The sequence below is a fragment of the Taudactylus pleione genome, unplaced genomic scaffold (genome assembly GCF_031769625.1).
Source record: "Taudactylus pleione unplaced genomic scaffold, aTauple2 ptg000117l, whole genome shotgun sequence".
Taxonomy (NCBI): domain Eukaryota; kingdom Metazoa; phylum Chordata; class Amphibia; order Anura; family Myobatrachidae; genus Taudactylus; species Taudactylus pleione.
Genome location: NW_028284519.1, coordinates 5,933,938 through 5,955,036, shown reverse-complemented (window position 1 = coordinate 5,955,036; position 21,099 = coordinate 5,933,938). Strand labels below are relative to the sequence as shown.

General features: G+C 43.4%; 1 protein-coding gene across 4 annotated transcripts in view; it reads right to left on the bottom strand.

Moving 5' to 3' along the window:
* Positions 1-838: 838 nt before the first annotated feature.
* Positions 839-21,099, bottom strand: part of ZDHHC1 (zDHHC palmitoyltransferase 1) — a 44,451-nt gene continuing 24,190 nt past the window's right edge. For 3 of the 4 annotated variants that reach the window (XM_088471853.1, XM_088471855.1, XM_088471854.1), the window contains exons 7-12: positions 20,103-20,261; positions 18,923-19,038; positions 18,638-18,720; positions 8,206-8,296; positions 2,006-2,111; positions 839-1,412 (exon numbers count right to left, since the gene is read on the bottom strand). In XM_088471853.1, the coding sequence (XP_088327979.1) occupies positions 907-1,412; positions 2,006-2,111; positions 8,206-8,296; positions 18,638-18,720; positions 18,923-19,038; positions 20,103-20,261 (1,061 nt within the window). In that variant the 3' untranslated portion in view covers positions 839-906. The remainder of the gene's footprint in view (positions 1,413-2,005; positions 2,112-8,205; positions 8,297-18,637; positions 18,721-18,922; positions 19,039-20,102; positions 20,262-21,099) is intronic. The other variant, XM_088471857.1, reaches the window with a different exon arrangement.

The following is a 21,099-nucleotide window of genomic DNA, read 5'->3' as shown; positions in this document are numbered from 1 at the left end:
CTGAGGTCTTAGTTTTACTTTAGAAATACTAATTCTTTTGCAATTGAATCCAATTACATATATTTGTCATAAACTCTATTTTCTTAAATACCCAAAAGGATGTTAATATTAACATTAGCCCCATAAATACTGAGATTGGCTGAAGTAGACTGAACTAGCACGTTGTACTAACTTGAGTCCTGTTGCTATGCCTCTTGTACTGTTTAGCATATTTACATTTTTAATCATTTAGGGATATACTTATTAAATTTATATTGTTGGAAAATCCCCCGAAAACAGATTTTGCAGGGATCCCCTGAAAACTGATAAGCATCCCTCTGTCCCTCTATTTCCAACCACAAAAACAGCCCCATAGGTTTCTATGAGGGCTGCTACACTGTCAGATTTACCAAGCTTTTATTGTACATGTAGGGTAAATACTGGCTGCTTTTGCATGTAGCCCACAAATGCTGGACAGTTTTATCTTTACACTGTAAATTATGTCAGTTTGGACACCTCCCTACCAATCTCTCTGTACATTTTACATCTGCCCCACCAGCATGGTTTTACCAAGATGATCAGTAACGTGCCATATCTTACTCTATTCCCAAGGCTGAATCAGGCCCTGAGTCCACAAGCAAAGTGATAGCAGTAGCTACAGTATCATTCAGCTTACAGCCCTTCACAGCTGTCACGGCGCCCTAACCCCATACCCCTTAGTACTGTATTTACCATATCTGCAAAATATTTTTGTGATGTCCAATCAACAGCAAATACAACTGAATGAATATACGACACACATTATAATAATAAAATAATTCAGCACTTTATGCGTAAATTGTGTAATTAAACAACTGAATTTATATTTATAAAAGGTTTTTATTAGTAAAAAATGGTTATACGTTTTCATAGAAAAGAAGAATTAAGCTACGGATTAGTATTTGCGGTGGGAAAAACTTCTGCATTTGAGATGGAAAGAACCTGCTCTCCTTCTTTTCCCTTTGCCGCCCACATCTTTTTGTACCGTATACAGTGACTGTTTTGTGCTTTGGGATCAATGTCAGGAGGATTGGATAAAGGTTCTCCGCTGCTCTCACTGACAAATATAGATGGAGCTTTTGGAAGAAGTTCGAACTTCTGCAAGTTAATAGGCCAATGATAACTTTGCCTCAGTCCATGTTCACATTCGCTTGCAGTGTTTTTGGGACTCCTCGGGGAGATAAACTGGTTTTCACTCATAGAAGAACTGCCAAGATGAGTCTGGGCTACAGGGATTTCTTCCATGGACTCAGCAGAGTCAGAGTGATATTCTGCAGGGGGTCCAGCAGCCTGAATTGGGTGGATATTCATCGGAGCCAAAACAGGTAAAGATCGTGATGGAAAATTCGGAGAAGGAATGGCCAAGCCTAGGGGTGCAGGAGAGATTGGAAGTTCTAGAAAGAAAAACAATGATAAAATGTATGTAATTCATAAAAACTGAGCCAAAGACGCAGCAAGGGCAGAAGACCACTATCTTGTCTATGTGTTGCAGTTCAATTATACTGTATATCGGTTACCAGGTGTTGGTTCTTCAGTTGTCAGCAAAGGTGAGAAAAAGCTATAAATTTTTGGACCCGTCTTGTTGGTAGTCTCAGAGGACTGGTCATGGTGTCTGCATTTATCACTGTAGATTTATTTTACATGTAAATATACATAACTCAGATTACAGATAGAATTTAGGGACAATTTAGGTATACTTATATTTGCTCAAAACCACCACTGCAATCAACATTAACCAAGTGACCCCAGTATGTATCATGCAAGAAATCTATAATAATAATAATAATACTCTCTATGGATGGACAGATCCACATGTTCACCCTGAGCACTAAGTGATCATCTGTGTCCAAGTTATCCAAATATGGCCTTAAACACATAATTAGATGGTATTCAAGTAGAGTGACTGGCCAATCACACATCTGCCACCACCATACAAATCCCCAACATGTACAATGACACATCTGCCTTTGATCCCAACACCTCTCACCATTTTCTTCATGAGACGGCAGAAGTACATGGTGGCCAGGTCCATCACCAGGATCTTTGTTTGTGTCTTCCGGTGAGATTTTGTTGCCTTTTTTCCTTTTCTTCTTCTGTTGGGGAACAACACAATGATGGTAATACATGCATTACTCACACTGTAAGATATCAGCTTTACAATACTTATTTAGGATGGGGAGAAACAACAACTAGTAATTACTAATTACTAGTTGTTGCTGCGCATGAGGCTGCTCTACTGCGATTGGGCCAGGGTAGGCACGTTTGGCCATTCAGGTGCACTACGATGGAGCCATTGTGGATGTGCCACCCACCCCCTGTTTACAGGGCCGGCGCTACCATTAGGCAGCTGCCTAGGTGCGCCGGCACCTGGAGGGCACTGCTCAGTCCACCTAGAACTATAATGAAGGTATAGTGCAGCTGGCGCTGGTCGCAGATTTTACATCCTGTCCCCCCATCTGTAATGGCTGCATGTGGCAGCTAACTGGCTGTGTTGAGTCACGTGAATCAGTCACAGTGTACGTCACTGCTGCTGCCGCTGTGCGCAGGAAACCAGGCACTGGAGCTCTCCTCTGCCCTCCTCTGTCCCTCCCACACGGGTCACTCTCTCCCAGCCAGCCCAGCAGTGACTCAGTGAAGCTCCGCCCCTCTCCCTCCCTCCCTCGACGAGGAGCTGATGACGAGCAGCAGGAAAGAATACTACTGGAGGGCAGGACACCTACAAAACAGCAAGTAATAAACTTTTTGTAGATTTTATGTAATTTGTATTCATCTTATAGTTAGGGCTGCCCTAGGTCTCAATCTCAGGCATATTTGTAATTTTTTTTACATTTTCATTATATTGGGAATGCCCAGCAATGCCCCACAAAGTGAGATACACCTCCTAACATTGAGGAGGATGGGATTGGGATGCCACGTGTGCGCCAAAGGTACACGTGCAGACATGGGGCGTGGCCCACTTGGAATGTGAAGCCATGCCACCAGTGTCATTTAAGCCGTCACGCCACCAGCTCAGATAATGTTTGTCACACTGGCTCTCTCAGCACTGTGTGCGTGCAGCATCCATTCAGCGCACAGCAGAAAGTGACAGAGAGCGTGCCCCCAAACCCCCATCCCCCACACTTGCGGGATACTGGCCCACAGGTGAGACAGTGGGAAAATGCCCAAAAAGTGGGTCTGTGCTGCCAAAATCAGGACAATTTGGGGCTATACACTATGGGCTCTATTCAAGAATGAGCCATAACATCTTTAGCAATCGCTAATGATATTCTGACCACTGCTGTACCACTTGAACCATCTATAGATGGAATTAGCGGCACAGTCCCCAATTCTGGCAGTGAGGACCAAGCAAAAGCCTTTCCAGCTTCAGTAAAACCTTTTCAGGCTGTGCTGGGACCCCACTGGGTTGAAGAGGGGAGCCATGAGAAAAATCCGAAAAGATGACGTCCGCCATAATAGGCCGGCACCCTCTAAACAGGTGACAGCATTGGCTGGTCACGGGTCCAGGCGGTAACCCAAGCAGAACTGGGGCAGTGAACAGAGTTCACTCCCTAAAGGTGTAGAGCTGGAAACCTCCTTCCTACACTGCTCAGCTGCGTCCCCTGGTGTGTTGTTGTGCTAGTTGCAGCACACATCCCTCAATAAAAAATAACCTGCAAAATTACAAATAAAACAAATCTACATTAGAGAAGAAGAGGCTGCTCTGCAGCACCAGCAAGGAAGCCCAGCTACCATGGGAAATTAAAGAACACTGATGATCAGGGGTTGCAGACGGGAGGAGCTTCTTTGTTAAAGTGATACAGGTTGAGTCTCCCATATACAAATATTCTGAAATAAATAATTTTTTTTAGCATGACTGAGTTAGTGAAACTTTTGCTCTTTGTTGGTGCAATAGGCCCGATTCAGACCCGTTCGCTAGGAAGCATTCACACGCAGCCAGCCGATTGTTTGCATTCTGTGCATGGGTGCGCATTATAATTCGCGTGCGCGAACCAGTGCGAACAATCGGGAAGCGTTCGCTTGCTAGGCATAGACTGCTCGGCAGAATGAGTGACAGGAGAACCAGTTTGTGAGTGGTGACAGGGGCTGGCCGCTAGAAACGGGGGAGTGGAGGTGCGAACGCAGGCGTGCCTGAACGTCTCAACGCCGTTTCAGAGGCGTGAATAATTAAGAGGCAGCGTCATAGTACACGCCACCTGGCTGAATTTTACACTGAAATGCACGCAGTGCTTATGGTAGAGTATGGTCATCCTCAAGCGCTGCATTAGCTTCCGATGGTACAAATGGTTGCATACACATGCTGGAGATGGACGTGCACAAGTGGACGTCTTAAGACAGGCTGGTGGGCGTCTGCATATACAGAATGATCACACACCAAGACATAATGGGCGTGCTTATGCCTTGCCGTGCGATCGCTTGCCTTGCTGAAATTTGCATACGCATCTAGCGAGCAGGTCTGAATCGAGCCCTCTGTACACAAACTTTGTTTAAGACACAAATTCTTGCCTTCAGGCTTTGTGTATAAGGTGTATATGAAACATAAATGAATTTCATGTTCAAACTTTGCGGAAAGGAGGGCCTGGACTGCACACCCTAAGCTCTTTCTAATGGGATGTGCTACCTAGCTGAGACTTAGTATTACAACATCCAAAAAAAGAGAAACCAGATGCACCATACAACCATTAATATTATGCATAATATGCAAGGTTTTTGGCATAAATTTTGCCAAAATTATGAGCTTACCCACCAGCGTCAAGGTAACCTCATCGTGTAAGTCCCTAACACTATGAGGGTTCATGTCCGGGGCATGGGGCACCACACAAAATAAAATAAAAAAATAGCAGTAAAGTGTTAGGTGTTTGAAAGTGACTGCTTGGTGTTGAAAGTGTTAGAAAAAATGACATATAAATGTGTGAAGATGTAACATAAACAAAAAACAAACAGTGATATAACGTGTTAAAAATAAGTGTTAAGTGGTGATGCCCCAAAGAGGTCCAGCCAAAGCAGTTCAAGGGGCCCCACGCCCCAAAATTCACCCCACAACTGACTAGCAAATTAGTACGAAATAAATGTAGGTCTTACCTGTAGCTCTGTGCAGTCAGTAAATGATGGGTCCCTAATTAAAAACATCAGAGGCAGGTGGGCGGGGTGCTAGTCCAGATTGAAGGAGTCTCGGCCTTCATGTGTGTATATATATATACACACATAATATATTAAATTTCTGCGGAAAGGGGGGCCTGGACTGCACACCCTAGCTCTTTCTAATGGGATGTGCTACCTAGTTGAGACTTAAGGTGCATACACAAACAACGATTTTTTTAACGATATCGTTTATCGTTCAATCGTTGAAAAAATTGTTCACTTTCTATGTTAAAACTATGAACGATTATCGTTCATGCGCGTTCACGTTTGTAGTTCAGTCAGACTGAGCAACTGGACGATTTTCATTAAGGGAATATGCAAAAATCGTTTTTGTAGTTCAAAAAAATCGTACACTTTAAAAAATCTGACAGATGATCTGCCAGAAAAACGTTCATAAAATCGTTGTGTGTGTATGCAGCTTATGTATTACAACATACAAAAAAAAGAGAAACCAGTTATACCAGTAATACCAAATTATTGAAAATATTGTATAAACTTACCTGCAGACTGTGGGGGTCAATCAGACCCGCTCGCGAGCGGCAGTACGCTCGCAAGCGGGTCGATGTTCCCCACTGCGCATGCGCACGACGGAGGGAGCTCCGTCGTGCGCATGCGCGAAACCCGGCGAGCGATGGGCTCACCATCGCTCCGGGTCTCGCACTAAAGGGGGCGTGCTGTCGATGTTGATTGACAGCTTGCCCCCTTTGGTGGGCGGGCCGGGGGCGTGCCTGCCTCCCACTGACATCACTAGTGATGTCAGTGGGAGTGATTTTGGCTCTGATAGAGCCAAAATCACTCCAGGGCTTGCGGAAGGGAGACCCTACCGCAGGGTCTCCGTCGCAAGTCTGATGGTCGCGATGGTCTTGCTGTGGGTGGTCACCCACAGCTATGCGAGCAGCCAGGAGGCCGCTCCATTTTCATGGAGGAGGGCCCTGATTCAGAGCGAGCGCTCTGGTCAGAGCGGTGAGCTCTGAATCAGGCCCAATGTATATAAGGTGTATATAAACCATAAATGCATTCTGTGTTTAGATTTGGGTCCCAAGATATCTCATTATGGTATGTAAATATTCCAAAATATGGAATATTCCGATATCCAAAATACCCCTGGTCCCAAGCATTTTGGATATGGGAGACTCAACCTGTAGTTTGTATTAAGTGCCAGCTCCTTTCAGTCCCCTCTAGAAACACATGGAGAGCAGTGTCCCCAAGACTGGATAAATGAGAAAAAAAGAAGTAAATGTGAGCTGTGGAAAACATATATACACAGAAATAAGCAAAAAGATGAAATACTTTGTTATTCACACTCACTTTTGCTTATTTCTATGTATATTTAGCCCACTTGTGTCAAGTTTTCCAAAACACAACTTTGTCTTTGGGTATGCTGAACCCTGCAGTTTGGTATACAGTGTGTTTGACCAGCTTTCATTAGAATAATAATAAAAGTTATATTTTACATTTACCTACCATACAGGGGCGTATTAAGAGAGCGTATTAAGAGAGGAGGGGGCCAGTGTGCATTTCCCATCCGGGGCCCCCTCCTCTCTCCCCAGCGGCTGGCAGCCGACCGCAGCAGCAGTAGACTCTGGGTAATAGTCTGTGCTCAGAGACTACTGCGCATGCGTAGGTCGCCGGAAAAATGTCGCAGCCGCCATTCTCCTGGCAATTTCCTCCTGCGCATGTGCAAAATGACGGGAAACTAGCTGCGGCAGCCATTTTCCAGCGTTTTGTGCAGGGCTGAGACACCCAACGCAGGACCTCGGAGAGGTTACTATTAGAAAATATGGACACAGGAGCCCATGTGCACCGCACACCCTGCACCCATTATAGATACGCCCCTGCTACCATAGACTAATCTGAGTGCTCTGACTCCAGTGAGTACTTTTCTCTTTTATTCTTATAACTATGGTCTATTTTTACTCACAGGCACACCGCCGCCGGTTGGACACAACACTGGATCATAATTGTAAGAATATAGGACCTCATTCAGAGCCGGTCGCACAGAGCGTGCGGTCGGTCTGAATGAGGGGAGGAAAATTCAAGACGTCCTCCTTTGCGGTGGTAAGGCTGTGGATTAACACCCACAGCCTTACGACCGCCTAAGGTGATGGCGGGGCTTACGACGAGACCCTAGGGTAGGATCTCCCTTGTCGTAAGCCCTGGAGAGCTTTCGGCTCTGTCTGAGCCGGAAGCTCTCCACTGACATCACTAGTGATGTCAGTGGGGCCGCCCCCAAACGGTAGGCGTCCCCATGGGAACGCCCCCGTTTGGGCTGCCACCCTCCCGGCCCGCCTTCCAAACGGGGCGAGCTGTCAATCAACATCGACAGCTCGCCCCCTTTGGATCGAGACCAGCTACGACCGGCGCTGTCGGTCGTAGCGGTTCTCACGCATGCGCACAACGGCACCGGCGCCGTCGTGCGCATGCTCTGTGGGGGGCCATCGACCCGGTCCGAGCGCATCGGCGCTAACGACCGTGTCTGAATGACCCCCATAGTCTTCTACTGTACAATTCCTCTACCTAACATTTCTGATATATCAGGAATATATAATGAAAGTACGAATCAGATTAGAGACACATGGAGCCCGATTCTGAGTCGTAGGCGATCTTGATTTTGGACACATCTCTCGATGTTTACCAAACGGCACGTGTCACATGTAGGAGTAGCCTCCAGTGGGCGGATAGACAAAGTTGTGACTTATTCTGATTTGAGCGTATGCAGTGTTCAAACCATTTCTAGTCCAATCTCATGCACTAACACGGATAAAGTATAAGTGCTGTTTCTAGTGATGATGGTTTCTCCCGCTGCTGGTAGACTGGATATGGTGCGGTGCACCCAACTCTGGATACCGGCGGATGGCACCATAGGACTTTCACAGAAAGTGGCAGAATTGTGACTCAGAAACAGGCCCATTATATGCCATTAAATAAAAATAAAAAAAGTGTTAATGTGATCTGAGGACTGCTGTTGTGGAAAGGTAATTCAGATTGCTATATAGTATCATGGATATTTGGCAGACAACAAAGAAAAGTTTTGTGTTGAATAAATACCTTCTTTGGCCTCTTCTGCAGAGCTGGTGATGTTTTAGAGTCAGATTCATGGTCCTCATTTACACACACTGCATTCATGGGCAATGGAGAGCTACAAAACAGATATAGGGATGTCAGTGTCCCCAATGTAAGGTATGTGTGACACAGAAGAGCCACAGTATATCCCCATCCCTACAATAACCATACTACATGACAATAAGAGCAACATTTATGAGTTTTGTAAACAAATACAGAAACAACTACAAAGGCTATAATATATAATCACAACACTGTAAATAACACAACACAATAAACACAACACAATATGGTCAGATACAAACACCCAAAAATATTGAAGCTTAATATTAAAAGATTAATCCCAGGATTGTGAAGAATGAAAAAAAAAAAAAAAAAACCCTCACCCCAGACCATGCAAGATTTCCTTTAAAAAATTGTAAGACCCCCCTAAAGTTGTAAAAACATGGGGGAACACTATGGGTACCCCCGTTTTAGCCTTTAAATGAAAGTTGGGGATTTAAATAGCCGCAGCAGGTGTTTTTTTCCCGACATTGAAGAAGTGATGCAGAAGAGCACTTAGGTTATTTTTTTCGTTTTTTTAAGTTGTCCCATCAAATTTGGGGTACATGAAAATGGGTACTAGCATATTTTTAAGTCCCTAAAGTAAATTTTTAAAAATTCTGCATTTGTGCACCTGCCGCTATAATTCTATTCTTCAAAACACCTGCCGCATACTTGCAGAATAGTCCTGAACCTATTTCCCTATTGTTATACAATTTTTTCCCAATTTTTTTTTTTTCACCCCAATTTTTAAATTAATTTTTTGGGGTGTCCCTATTTTTTTTTTTTTTAAACTTTTTTTGACACAGTTCTTTTTTAAATGTCATTCCCAGGGGTGCAGGCTATTTTTTTTAAGCCTGCACCCCTAAACCCCAATTCTGCACTTTTTTTCGACACCTATTCAATGGTGAAAAGTTATCCCCGCTTTTTATCAAAGACTTTTCAAAACTGCGATAAGTCTTTGAAATTGAATACGGTGTAAAAGTAAAACCTGCGATAATGACGTCATACCTCCGATATTAACGCAAAAACAATGCTTTTGCTCCCATATTGAATACCCCTGTATGTGCCCGATATGTCCTTCCAACTCGCCTCAAAACGATATATCAGACGATATAATGTCTAATATGTACCCAGCCTTACTCTATTATACCAGGGCACCTACAATCCTGTAATACACTGGGATTAAGTGTTCATAATTCCAGGAACAAAAACTGTCCCAGATCCTGATATTGGAACCGAATTAAACACTTAGAAAGCATGCAACTAAGCTCTAAGACTATATCAGTATTTTTTGGAAAGCCAGATTACATTGCTACTTCTATTATTATATGCTGTATGTATTACTTAGTGTCACAAGCTGTACCCATCGCATTATAGAAACGTTAATTAGAATGCACACAAAACTAAGCCAATGAGAGTATAACGATCTTACAGATACAGATTGGTCCACATACATCTAGCCTCCTGGCGTGTTAAACAGCCCTTCTAGTCACGCCATGCCGTGGTGTGACTCAGTAGCATGCCTATGTTCTCTGTGCGTCTGCAGGTGTATCTGCATGCTAAACACTACGTTACAGTGTAAGTGGCTGTAACACTGTAACGTAGCATTTCGTATGCAGATACACCCGAACTCGCACAGAGAACATAGGCATGCCACATATCATTTTAATCAGCAGAAGCTGTTTGTGCATCTTTGTGCGAATAAGACGCATTTGAAGGTAAAAAGATGAACAAAAGACACTCTGCGCTACTGAGTCACACTGAGCTACCGCATTATGAGTGCCGCGACCTGTAGCGCACGGAGGATAGATGTATGTGGGCACATCTACAGGGTGCCTACAATCCGGTAAAAGGATGTTACCTGTTACTGTGTAGTAATATTATCCTGCAGTATACTAGACTGTACCTTCTTCAAATATGAGAACTTTTAAATCTGCAACACAATTTTAGCTGACCGCCTGACTGACTGAGGGGAGCAGCTTTAGTGGCAAACGCAGGATTTTTAGAGGGGGGTTTCCAAATGCTTGATTTTAGAGTGAGTGTGGCCAGTCCATGAATAATTAGCACTTAACCATCTTTAATATGTGTCATACAAAGTGTAATGTGCATCATAATTCCAGCATATCCAAGACCAGCGATCCCAGTAAGCCATTAAATGTGGCAGTAGGGCCATCCTGCCTGAGCTAAATGTTTTTATTTCAGATGGGGGCTCCATTCCAGAGCATTGGAGCAAGTCTGGAGGTGCAGCAGAAGAACCTAGCACTACCATGGGCATATATGTACATATTGGTCTTCTTATGCACTGAATAGTGTATTATACTATATTAATAATTTACCCTATTGGTGGTCTATAGCATTGCACCCCTAACTGCATGTTTTCCAGATCTCCTAGTTGGTGCACAGGTGTATTTAATACTGGCTGACACATATTAAAAGATCAACAGGGGGTGCTATTTATTTCATTTGTGATTCTGAGAAGAACATGCAGTAAAATTCTATTATTTTACAATTTCTATTGTGGTTATGGGCTGGGGAGGGGGGTTTCCAGGCAACCGGACCCCCCCCCCCCCCTGCGTGTGCCTATGAGCTTCCTGTTACAGGCTGCACTCCGGATTCAAGACGACACTGTTCAGCAGGTTCATATCATGACACAGAATTTAAATTACAACACAACATCAATAATTCAAAGCAAAATGAAATAACAGCATACAGTCTGGGCCTTCTGCACAGTTGAACGCAAATTTGCCATCATTTTTCCTGCATTGCATGTGTGGAATTAAATGCATACAAATCACTGGTGTGAAGTTGTACCAGTCTTTGTGGTGCACTCGCCCCCTATAAGTACACTGAGTTTGTCAGTCGTCATCATCATTAGGGGGCACTCGCACCAGCCTATATTTGATGCAAATCCGTCTGGGCCATCTCTGCATAGTTCGCAATTCCGTTTACCTATCTGAGAATGACCCGATACACCCCTTCAGTCACAAGTGGAGAAGCAAATGAAATGTGTACAACTCTGCATTGCCTGTAATTGACTACTCATGGTCCTGGAGCATGTGCAATGAAAAAACACGTAATATAGGATGTGCTAACAGGCATACAGTCATCTCTATACCAGGCCCTTTACCTTTAGACTTTGGCTATGTCTGACACTACATACTAAGATAGGATGAAAAGCGCCACTACCCTTCTAACCTTTACAGGTGGGGCAATGGAATTATAAACTATCTTAAGTGCACTGTGGAGCATGTTGGTGCTATATAAATACATGTTAAATATATGTATATTGCAACAATGGATACAACCTTCCCCTCCCTCTATACACGTTTAGGGAAAAGCTTTTTCAGGTGTTCAAGATGGACTGTGCGGAGATGTCCTTACATAAAGAACAATGATTTGAAAAAAAAGGTTTCTATATGGGAATCTTTTATTGATACTTTAAGCGTCTCAATCAAACAACAAATTCATAATTGTTTCTGTTGTACATTATGGTATTAAACTAGAGTATTTCTATCTGGCCCTCCTATCCAACTGGGCTAAACCAATGGTTCCAGTTGTAGATGGTATTCGACTACAGGCGATTATTATTATTTTCTTTTCTTTCTTTCTTTCTTTCCTCCCCTCCTCTCTTTTCTTTCTTTCCCCTTTCTCTTATTATGAAATTAGTATAGCTAATATATGTTACATGATTTGTAATATGTGTCTTATGTGGGGTATATCCCTAATTATTGTAATTGTTTATATGATGATGTTAGTAATGTAACTACTGTTACCTCCCATTTTGATATTGTTCTGTATGACTATACAATTTGTTATATTCATTATATTGTAAACTCAAATAAAAACATTTTGAAAAAATAATAATAATGAGAATTACATTTTGACAAGTATCAGACACCTTTACATTTATATTAATGTTATTTATACAGTGGCTCTTTTACATAAACCAACTTGTAGTTTAATTTTTATTCCGCTACTACATGCTCCTTCCTCTATGCCTACCGCCATCTGTGTCACGCCTGTTTGTCTGCCCCACGCCTTTAGAATGTACAGATGTGACCACATACATCTAGTCTCCTTGCGCATTAAACAGCCCTTTTAGTTACGCTATGCTGTGGCGTGACTTGGTAGCACCGATCATCTTTTTGTGCGACATTTTCCCTTCAAATGAATCTTATTTGATCAGTGATGTGAATATGGTGCACAGGCAGCTTATGCCGATTAAAATTATATGCGGCATGCCTATACTCTGTGTGCAACTGCGGGTGTATCTGTATGCAAAACGCTACGTTACAGTGTTACAGCCACTGACACTATAACGTAGCATTTTGCGTATTCACGTCACTGTGCGAATAAGACATATTTGAAGGGAAAAAGTTACATGAAAAGACGCTCTGTGCTACCGAGTCACAAGGCGCTCACGCGTCATGTGTAACACGACTTGTAGCGCACGGAGGATAAATGTATGTGGGCAAATCTGTAAGCTCTCATGAGCAGGGCCCTTTTCCCTCATGCGCTCCTCTTTACTTATTCTTTCATCTACTCCGTACTCCCCACAAGGGCACATAAAATTTGGTTGCTGCTTATTTTGAGTGTTATACAGTGCAAACAGAAAGTAATCACAATGCTTAATTTTTTCTACATTGTGTTATGTTACAGTCTTATTCCAAAATGGAATAAATTAATTTTTGTCCTCAAAATTCTACACACAATACCCCATAATGACGACATGTAAAAGTTTATTGAGATTTTTGCAAATTTAATAAAAAAAAAAAAAAAACAACACTAAGAAATCATATGTACATACGTATTCACGGCCTTTGGCATGAAGCTCAAAATTGAGCTCAGATACATCCTGTTTCCACTGATCATCCTTGAGATGTTCCTACAACTTTATTGGAGTCCACCTGTGGTAAATTCAGTTGATTGGACATGATTTTGAAAGGCATACACCTGTCTATAGAAGGTCCCACTTGACAGTGCATGTCAGAGCACAAACCAAGCATGAAGTCCAAGGAATTGTCTGTAGACCTCAGAGACAGGATTGTCTCGAGGCACAAAAGTGGGGAAGGGTACAGAAAAAATATCTGCTGCTTTGAAGGTCCCAATGAGCACAGTGGCCTCCATCATCTGTAAATGGCAGAAGTTCGGAACCACCAGGACTCTTCCTAGAGTTGGCCGGCCATCTAAACTGAGCGATCGAGGGAGAAGGGCCCTAAGTCAGGGAGGTGACCAAGAACCCGATGGTCACTCTGTCAGAGTTACAGCATTCCTCTGTGGAGAGAAGAGAACCTTCCAGAAAGACAACCATCTCTGCAGCAAACAACCAATCAGGCCTGTATGGTAGAGTGGCCAGGCGGAAGCCACTTTTCTTAAATTTAAACACAATCAATACCAGTAAACGATCTATATCATTGTGGACTGGATCACAACCAGCCCATAACAATAGCTAATAAGACAGTATATTAATATGTCGATGTTTTTCCGTTTGGATGTAACATAATAATTAACAGCAGTGAACTGCTGATGTATGGGAAACAACTACTTTAATACAAAAATATAGGTATCATTTCAATTGAACGATTATAGTAATTGTACAATAAGAGATACCTTTATGATGTGAGATACAATACCCTAAAATATTGGCATTTACCAAGAGGTGTAAGCGGTAATTACCACTACAAATTTGAAGTGGTGCTTAGACAATAGTAATACAAGCAATCCCTCTTTGTGGCACACCTATTACAGTGGATGTTATACTTACCTTATAAACCTAACAATACATAGCTATGGTCTTACACTATCACAACAATAGTCCATAGTTAATGAAAATTTGTTTTGTTGCATACCTATTATAGCATCCATAGTGGTGAGGTATTAATTGATAATAGCTTTCCATTGTGTGTAGGGATTCCTCCCAACACAATATATGTTTTGATATTAGTCAATACTGCACAACAACACATCAGTGGACCTGCCTTTCTTTTATTTACATGTGTGTTTTGTTTTTATATCAATTTTTTTACTTCATATTTCACTGTATATTTTCACTTATTGGGGATATCTGCTTTAAGGTAATAACCATTAAAAGTAAAATTTTATCTTGTAATATATTTGACTTGTGCGCCCATTACCATCAACTCCTTTTTCTTCTTTCCAATAAATGATTCAACACAGTTGATTAGGGCTGCACCCCTATGACTACGAATAGATATTATGTCAAGACCATATAGGGGTTTTGTATTATATGATAGAGTGCAGGTATTTATTCCCCCTTTTCCTTTATAAAGAAAGACTAATCAGGATAGAGGGAAAGATGAATGCAGCAATGTACAGAGACATCCTGGATGAAAACCTGCTCCAGAGCGCTCTTGACCTCAGACTGGGGCAATGGTTCATTTTCCAGCAGGACAACGACCCTAAGCACACAGCCAAGATATCAAAGGAGTGGCTTCAGGACAACTCTGTGAATGTCCTTGAGTGGCCCAGCCAGAGCCCAGACTTGAATCCAATTGAACATCTCTGGAGAGATCTCAAAATGGCTGTGCACCGACGCTTCCCATCCAACCTGATGGAGCTTGAGAGGTCCTGCAAAGAGGAATAGGCGAAACTGCCTAAAGATAGGTGTGCCAAGCTTGTGGCATCATATTCAAAAAGACTTGAGGCTCTAATTGCTGCCAAAGGTTCATCAACAAAGTATTGAGAAAAGGTTGTGAATACTTATGCACATGTGATTTCTAAAGCTGCATTACACACACGATTGAGTTAATGAACGATTTTAGTAAACGATTTTCTACCTTGAGAAAATGAACTAAAATTGTTTACTAAAGTTGTTCACTTACTATGTTCATTTAAATGTAATGAACGATTTTTATGAACTACAAACGATTTTTGCATATTAACTTTATGAAAATCGTTGAGTTGACAAGTCTGACTGAACTACAAACTACAAACGTGAACGCGCATGAACAATAATCATTCATCGTTTCACTCAGAAAGTGAACGATTTTTTCAAACGATTATCGTTAAACGATATCGTTTAACGATAATCATTCAAAAAATCGTTGTGTGTGTATGCACCTTTAGTTGTTGTTTTTTTTTTTAAATTGCAAAAATCTCAAAAAAAACTTTTTACACGTTGTCATTATGGGGTATTGTGTGTAGAATTTTGAGGACAAAAATGACTTTATTCTATTTTGGAATAAGGCTGTAACATAACAAAATCTGGAAAAAGTGAAGCGTTGTGAATACTTTCCAGATGCACTGTAATTGCTATATCTGCAGATGATGGTTGTTTTACACACTGAACAACCATCAACTGTCATTCTGTTGCGGTCCTGCTGGCCGGGGGGCATGTCCCGCCTTCCTCCTCGCGGCCTCTGCTGCAAGTGTACGGGCAGTCGGCTGACCACCCGTACACATAGCAGGATGCCCCAAGATCATAGATGCGTACTCTCCCGCTTTTAGCGGGAACCTCCCGCTTTCTAACTCAGGCTCCCGCTGCCCAGCAAACCTTAACGCTACTCCCGGTTTTCCTCTGACCCCCCTTAAAATATGAACAGTGCATGCGCGAGTCTGGAGATGCTGGGGGGCGGGGACGCGTGACGTGAAGACCGGCCACCGCGGGGTTATGGGTAGCGGTGGCCATCTAGCAACGTTGTTTAGACTATGCCTCTGGCGGCGACTTCAGTCGCAACAGCAGCGGATGCGGAAGTTCTGACCTCTTCTCCCTTCACGTACGGAGATCCCAAAAGCATCTTCCTCCCAGTGGCCCTCTTCAGGGGCTGGCCCTTTTTCTCTCCGGTCTCCTTGGCGGGGTCTTCCTCTTTACAGGTGTCCCTCTGGTCTGCAGCAGTGTGAAGTCTTTTGCGACGGTGGCCGATCCTGGCAGCAGGCTCCTTAGTGGAAGTCTTATGGTCCGCAGGCACTCCTCTGGGCAGCCGATGGGGTCTTCCTCCGGGTCCTTCTGCTCTCCCAGCATTTCCTGGCGACGGAAGATGAGCCTCAGCAGGGTCCAGTTGACAGGGCTTCTCTTCTGGTCTCCGGCAGGCTGGCATATGAGACAATGCAGAAGGTGTCAGTGTCCCAGCTCCTGATAACAGAGGAGGGGAACTCCGGCTGCGACACGCAGTGTTTTAGGTCCGCCTCCCCGTGGTCCGCAGTGGGGCAGGTTAGTGTCCCTCCGGTGTTAAGCTCATCTCTCTACTATGGGGTGGCAAGTCCAGCATTCACCCCCCACCTCTGTCCAGCGATCAATTCTCCGCTGGCCCCCTTCCCCGGGGTGCAGCTTCTTATACTGCAGTTCCCTCTTTCGCCTGCATACAGGGTCGGGTCCGGCTCTCCTGAGTGGACCAGGGGCCTCGGTGACAGAATGCCCCAGGGGTTACCACACAGGCTACCAAAGGGAGAGGGCAGTCTTTCCCGGGCTAGATGGGTTGCTGGTCAAGGACAAGATCTCCCCTGGGCTGCACATGCTCTGTAGCACCAGGGAGAGCAGGGGTCAGTCAGTGTTCAGCACAGCCTGCCTATAAGGTCCTCTAGGGCTGCCTTTACACTGAAATAAAAAAATAAAAAAAAAACTGGGGCTATGAGGGGTGGAACTGATGTTGGTATATCTCTGCCAGATATATATATTTCCATCCATAACCTGTGTACTATTTGGTGAGGCAAGGGGCCCTAATAAGTAACTAAAGAGACCCCCAAACTTAGGGGTATCACACTAGCACACATTCGCACTGTTACAGTGCGTTCCCCGGAGCCCGATCCCAGTGCAGCTGGCTGTATGTGTGACCACAAGTGATAGATGGGCAAGTGGTCGGCAGTGCAGCCTGTATGGCCACAGTGCGGTTACCTTTCCTCTCTGATGGCTCCTGTCCACAATGCAGCGGGACCTGCTTCCTCCTCTATGGCAGCCACGCTATGATTGTCGGAGCAGTGAGATCTGGAGTCATGAGAAACTGGTGAGTGACATACTGTGGAGACTGCACATTGGCCTGGGATGGTATAGTTAGGGAGTCAGTATTAATCATCAACTCCCAGAACACACTGGCATGGGGTATTATTTTTATTATTTACAATATAGGGGACTATATAGTGATATATGAAGGGAGAGAACGCTCCCAGCACACACTGAAATGGGGTATTATTATATAGAGGAGAGGGGATTATAGTGTTATATGAGGGGTAATAACACAGCTCCCAGCAAACACTTTATGTGGTATTATTATTATATATAGAGGTGAGAACACTGTACAATAATATATGACACATCCTGCACCGCTGCAACAGCAGTGAGACATCAGCCCACACACAGCAACTGGACAGCAGTGACTCTAAAGGTGCGTACACACTAGACGATTCACTCCATGAGCGACATCGTTTAGTGTGTCCCCGGCAGGGGTGTGCTCAGTGTCGTTAACGACACTGAGCACAAACACTGAACGATATTATGAACAATATCGTTCAGTGCCGGGCTCCCTCCCTCATTGCTGAACATGCAACAACCTGACAATATCGTCAGTTTGGCCTGCATATTCAGGCGATGAACGATAAAGACAAACGACCAGCGGAAGCGTGCATTGGTAGTTATCGTTCATGGTTTTGGGGCAGAAACTGAACGATATTTGGGACGACTGAACGATAACAATATTGTTATCGTTCCGTCGTCCAAAATATCGCCCAGTGTGTACGCACCTTTACCCACAACCCCCAAGACCTGCATTCCGCAGTATCTTCCATTGTTGCCAGCACACTACCCCCTGAGTAGCAATAGATACGCCCATGGGTAAAGCTAGACACGCCCCTTGGGTGGAGCTTGGCACACTCCCTCGATGGCACATACTACCACCGACTATAATCTCCCTGAAACTAATTTTCAAAAGCAGGCAAGTATGCCCAATATATATAATGTTTTTGTCATTTGGATTTTATTTGATATATGTGTGTTTCATATTGTTGAGAATAAATTGTATAAACCATATCACGCTAGTGCGGCGACATAGTCTTTTTAATTTTTTTACATAGATTGAAAATTCTCCATCGTGAGGATATTGGAGGGGGAATTACAAGCAGAAGCACAATAAGGGAAAGTACTATTTCACTGTACACGTTTTTTGTCCTCTATTTTCCTATTGTGTGATTTGATTTGAATTACATGGTTCATGCACCAGAGTCCTACTCCAAACATTCTATTTGTTTACATTTGGTTCTATTTTTGGGTAGAACTAAAAGGTTGCAGGGCTAGGCAGCGGAACCAGTAAGCACCACTTAGTGGATCCACCATCACGTCACACACTGCACATTCATTTATACACTTATGAAAACAAAAAGCTGATATTTGTTGTGCTCAAAACTTTGTTTGTTTTTTACCCACTTTGTGTTCAGTGATTCGGATGAAGGACCCTCAATTAGGACATCTGGATTAGTGTAGATGAGGCTTCCGCCATAACTCTCCTGCTGGGGACCAAAGCAGAGTGATAACAATGTTACTGAAGCTGCACATAAGAGATAATAATGAGAAATGACAATATATTCTGTATTCTAAAGAAAAAACATCTAAAAGAGAAGTCATTCTTGTTTTGTCATTATGGCATGTTCTTTAGACTTGGAAGACTGTACAGTAAAGTCATTTCAAGTTGAGTACACAATGGTTCTGTACCTGGGTCCTGCCCATGGGTGGTGTCTCCCCCTCTTCCAGGTGTCGGCTGTTTGATTTCATTTCTTGCTTCTGCCGCTGACGCATAATGTATTCATAGGTGCTGAGCTTGTTCCACACTGGGAGGAATGGGCACAACATACATATTACTAACTGTTAATTAAGCATGTGATTCTCGGTGTGGGCGCATGTGTGATCACTTTTCCCTACACCCATGGCATCTTATTTGCTTTAATATGCTAATGGAAGTACCGCAAAAGTGTGCAGAAAATCTGTGCGACTGAAAGCTGAAGCTTGTCCCACCCATCGGGTTCCCATCCGTAAGCGCAGTCGTCATCGTTAGTAATCTGGACTTGCACCAGCCTCATGCTAGGTTTAAAATATCTGTCAGACACAGACGTCCTATGTCTTTCCCAAACACACATGCATCCCGACACCAGTCAGAATCCCGGCTCCGGCATCTCAACGGTAAGTAGTGGGGCTAGGTGGCGGGTTAGGGTTTGGCACTAGAGGGGTGGGTTAGGCTAGGGGGGGGGGGGGGGGGGAGGTTAGGTTCTGGGTTCGGGAAGGGAGGGTAAGGTTTAGGGGGTAGGTTTGGGTTAGGTTACTTACGGCTGTGTTTTAACCCGGTCGGGATGCTGGCATCCCGTACCCAACCACTCACAAGAAGGGGCTGTTCCTTGTGATTGCATGGTTGCTGCCCAGTGACCACCCGGAAATACCCATTTCACAGAAGCTGTGGTCCGTCAACAGACAGATCGATCCGTAGCAGTAGTGGACTCCAACAGTTAGTGCCTGATCCGGCGCATGTTCAGTAGCCACTTTTCCACTTGTGCCCGAATCGGTATCACTCCCCTATTGCGCACATAAGCAAGGAATGGTCTTGACTTGAACAGTTCCTCCCACAAGGTGACAGAAACATTTGCAAATCCAAGCACTGCTCTAAACAAGGCGTGATGGTTTTGCACACTTACTGTTCACAAATGACATTCATGGTTTCCTACACAAATCACTTTATCCAAATCATGTATTTTACATTCACTTCAATAAAGGGTCCCTAACCTCAAACACTGACCTGCAGCACCTATTTGCATACTAAGATGGGACATTCAGCCTATTTCGGTATTTTAAACTTCTAGCAGTGGGAAAGGAGTTTTGTTTTGAACCTTTTTATGTTACGTACAGAGGTAGATGTGAAAGCAGAACAGTTGTCCTATAAGCAGTATAGTAATGAGACCCATCACTGAAACCAGTGCTGCTAGACCCAATATCACAGATGCCTGAGTTTCCACTGGTGCAGCTGGGAGAAATGCAAACCACACATCCGAAAGGTTCTTGAACACTGGAAAACAAATTAAACAAATAAGTATCCCAACTTGCTACAATAATTTATGACTGTATACATATATAAGCGCAGTTTTACAAATACTGGTGCTGAGGAAACAGTGAGACCAATCTCATCCATTCGTGAAATGTATTCATCAACATAAAGCAACCAATAAAATGATTGATTTATTTGTTTATTTACTGGTCTTATAAAAGTTCACAGCTGATTGGTTGGCATGGACCCAGCTCATCTGTAAAATGGGCCATCAATTTTGTATTGAATGCTGGCTACACTTTCTTCAATGATTTTTATTTTTTTAACAAATTACTGTATTTCTGTACATCAATATACAATTGTGACACACCCACTTCAATCCAATCATTTTAAATACTAGCTGAATATAAATGATCGTAAGTCTAAGAATGAATGATTGCTTCATACACATTATAATTTTGGACGTACAGGGGTATATTTACTAATGTGCAGGTATTTAGAGTGGAGATGTTGCCCACAGCAACCAATCAGATTCTAGAAGGTGCTAAATAAATAAGTAGAATCTGATTGGTTGTTATAGGAAACATCTCTACTTCTAAAAACCAGCAATTTAGTAAATATACCCCACAGAGCGTGGAACTCAAACAGCGCATGTTTTCCAGGCCTCCTCACACATTAACAAGTTAAATAATTAGCTCCACCTGTGGAACTCTTAAAATGTGTCAGTGAATAATAAATACATCTGTGCATCTGCTAGGTGATCTGGAAAACATGACCTGTGTGGGGTCCTGAGGACCGAGTTTGAGAACTACTGCAATATAAGATTGTTAGACGTTAGCTTACTGAAATGACCGCCGGA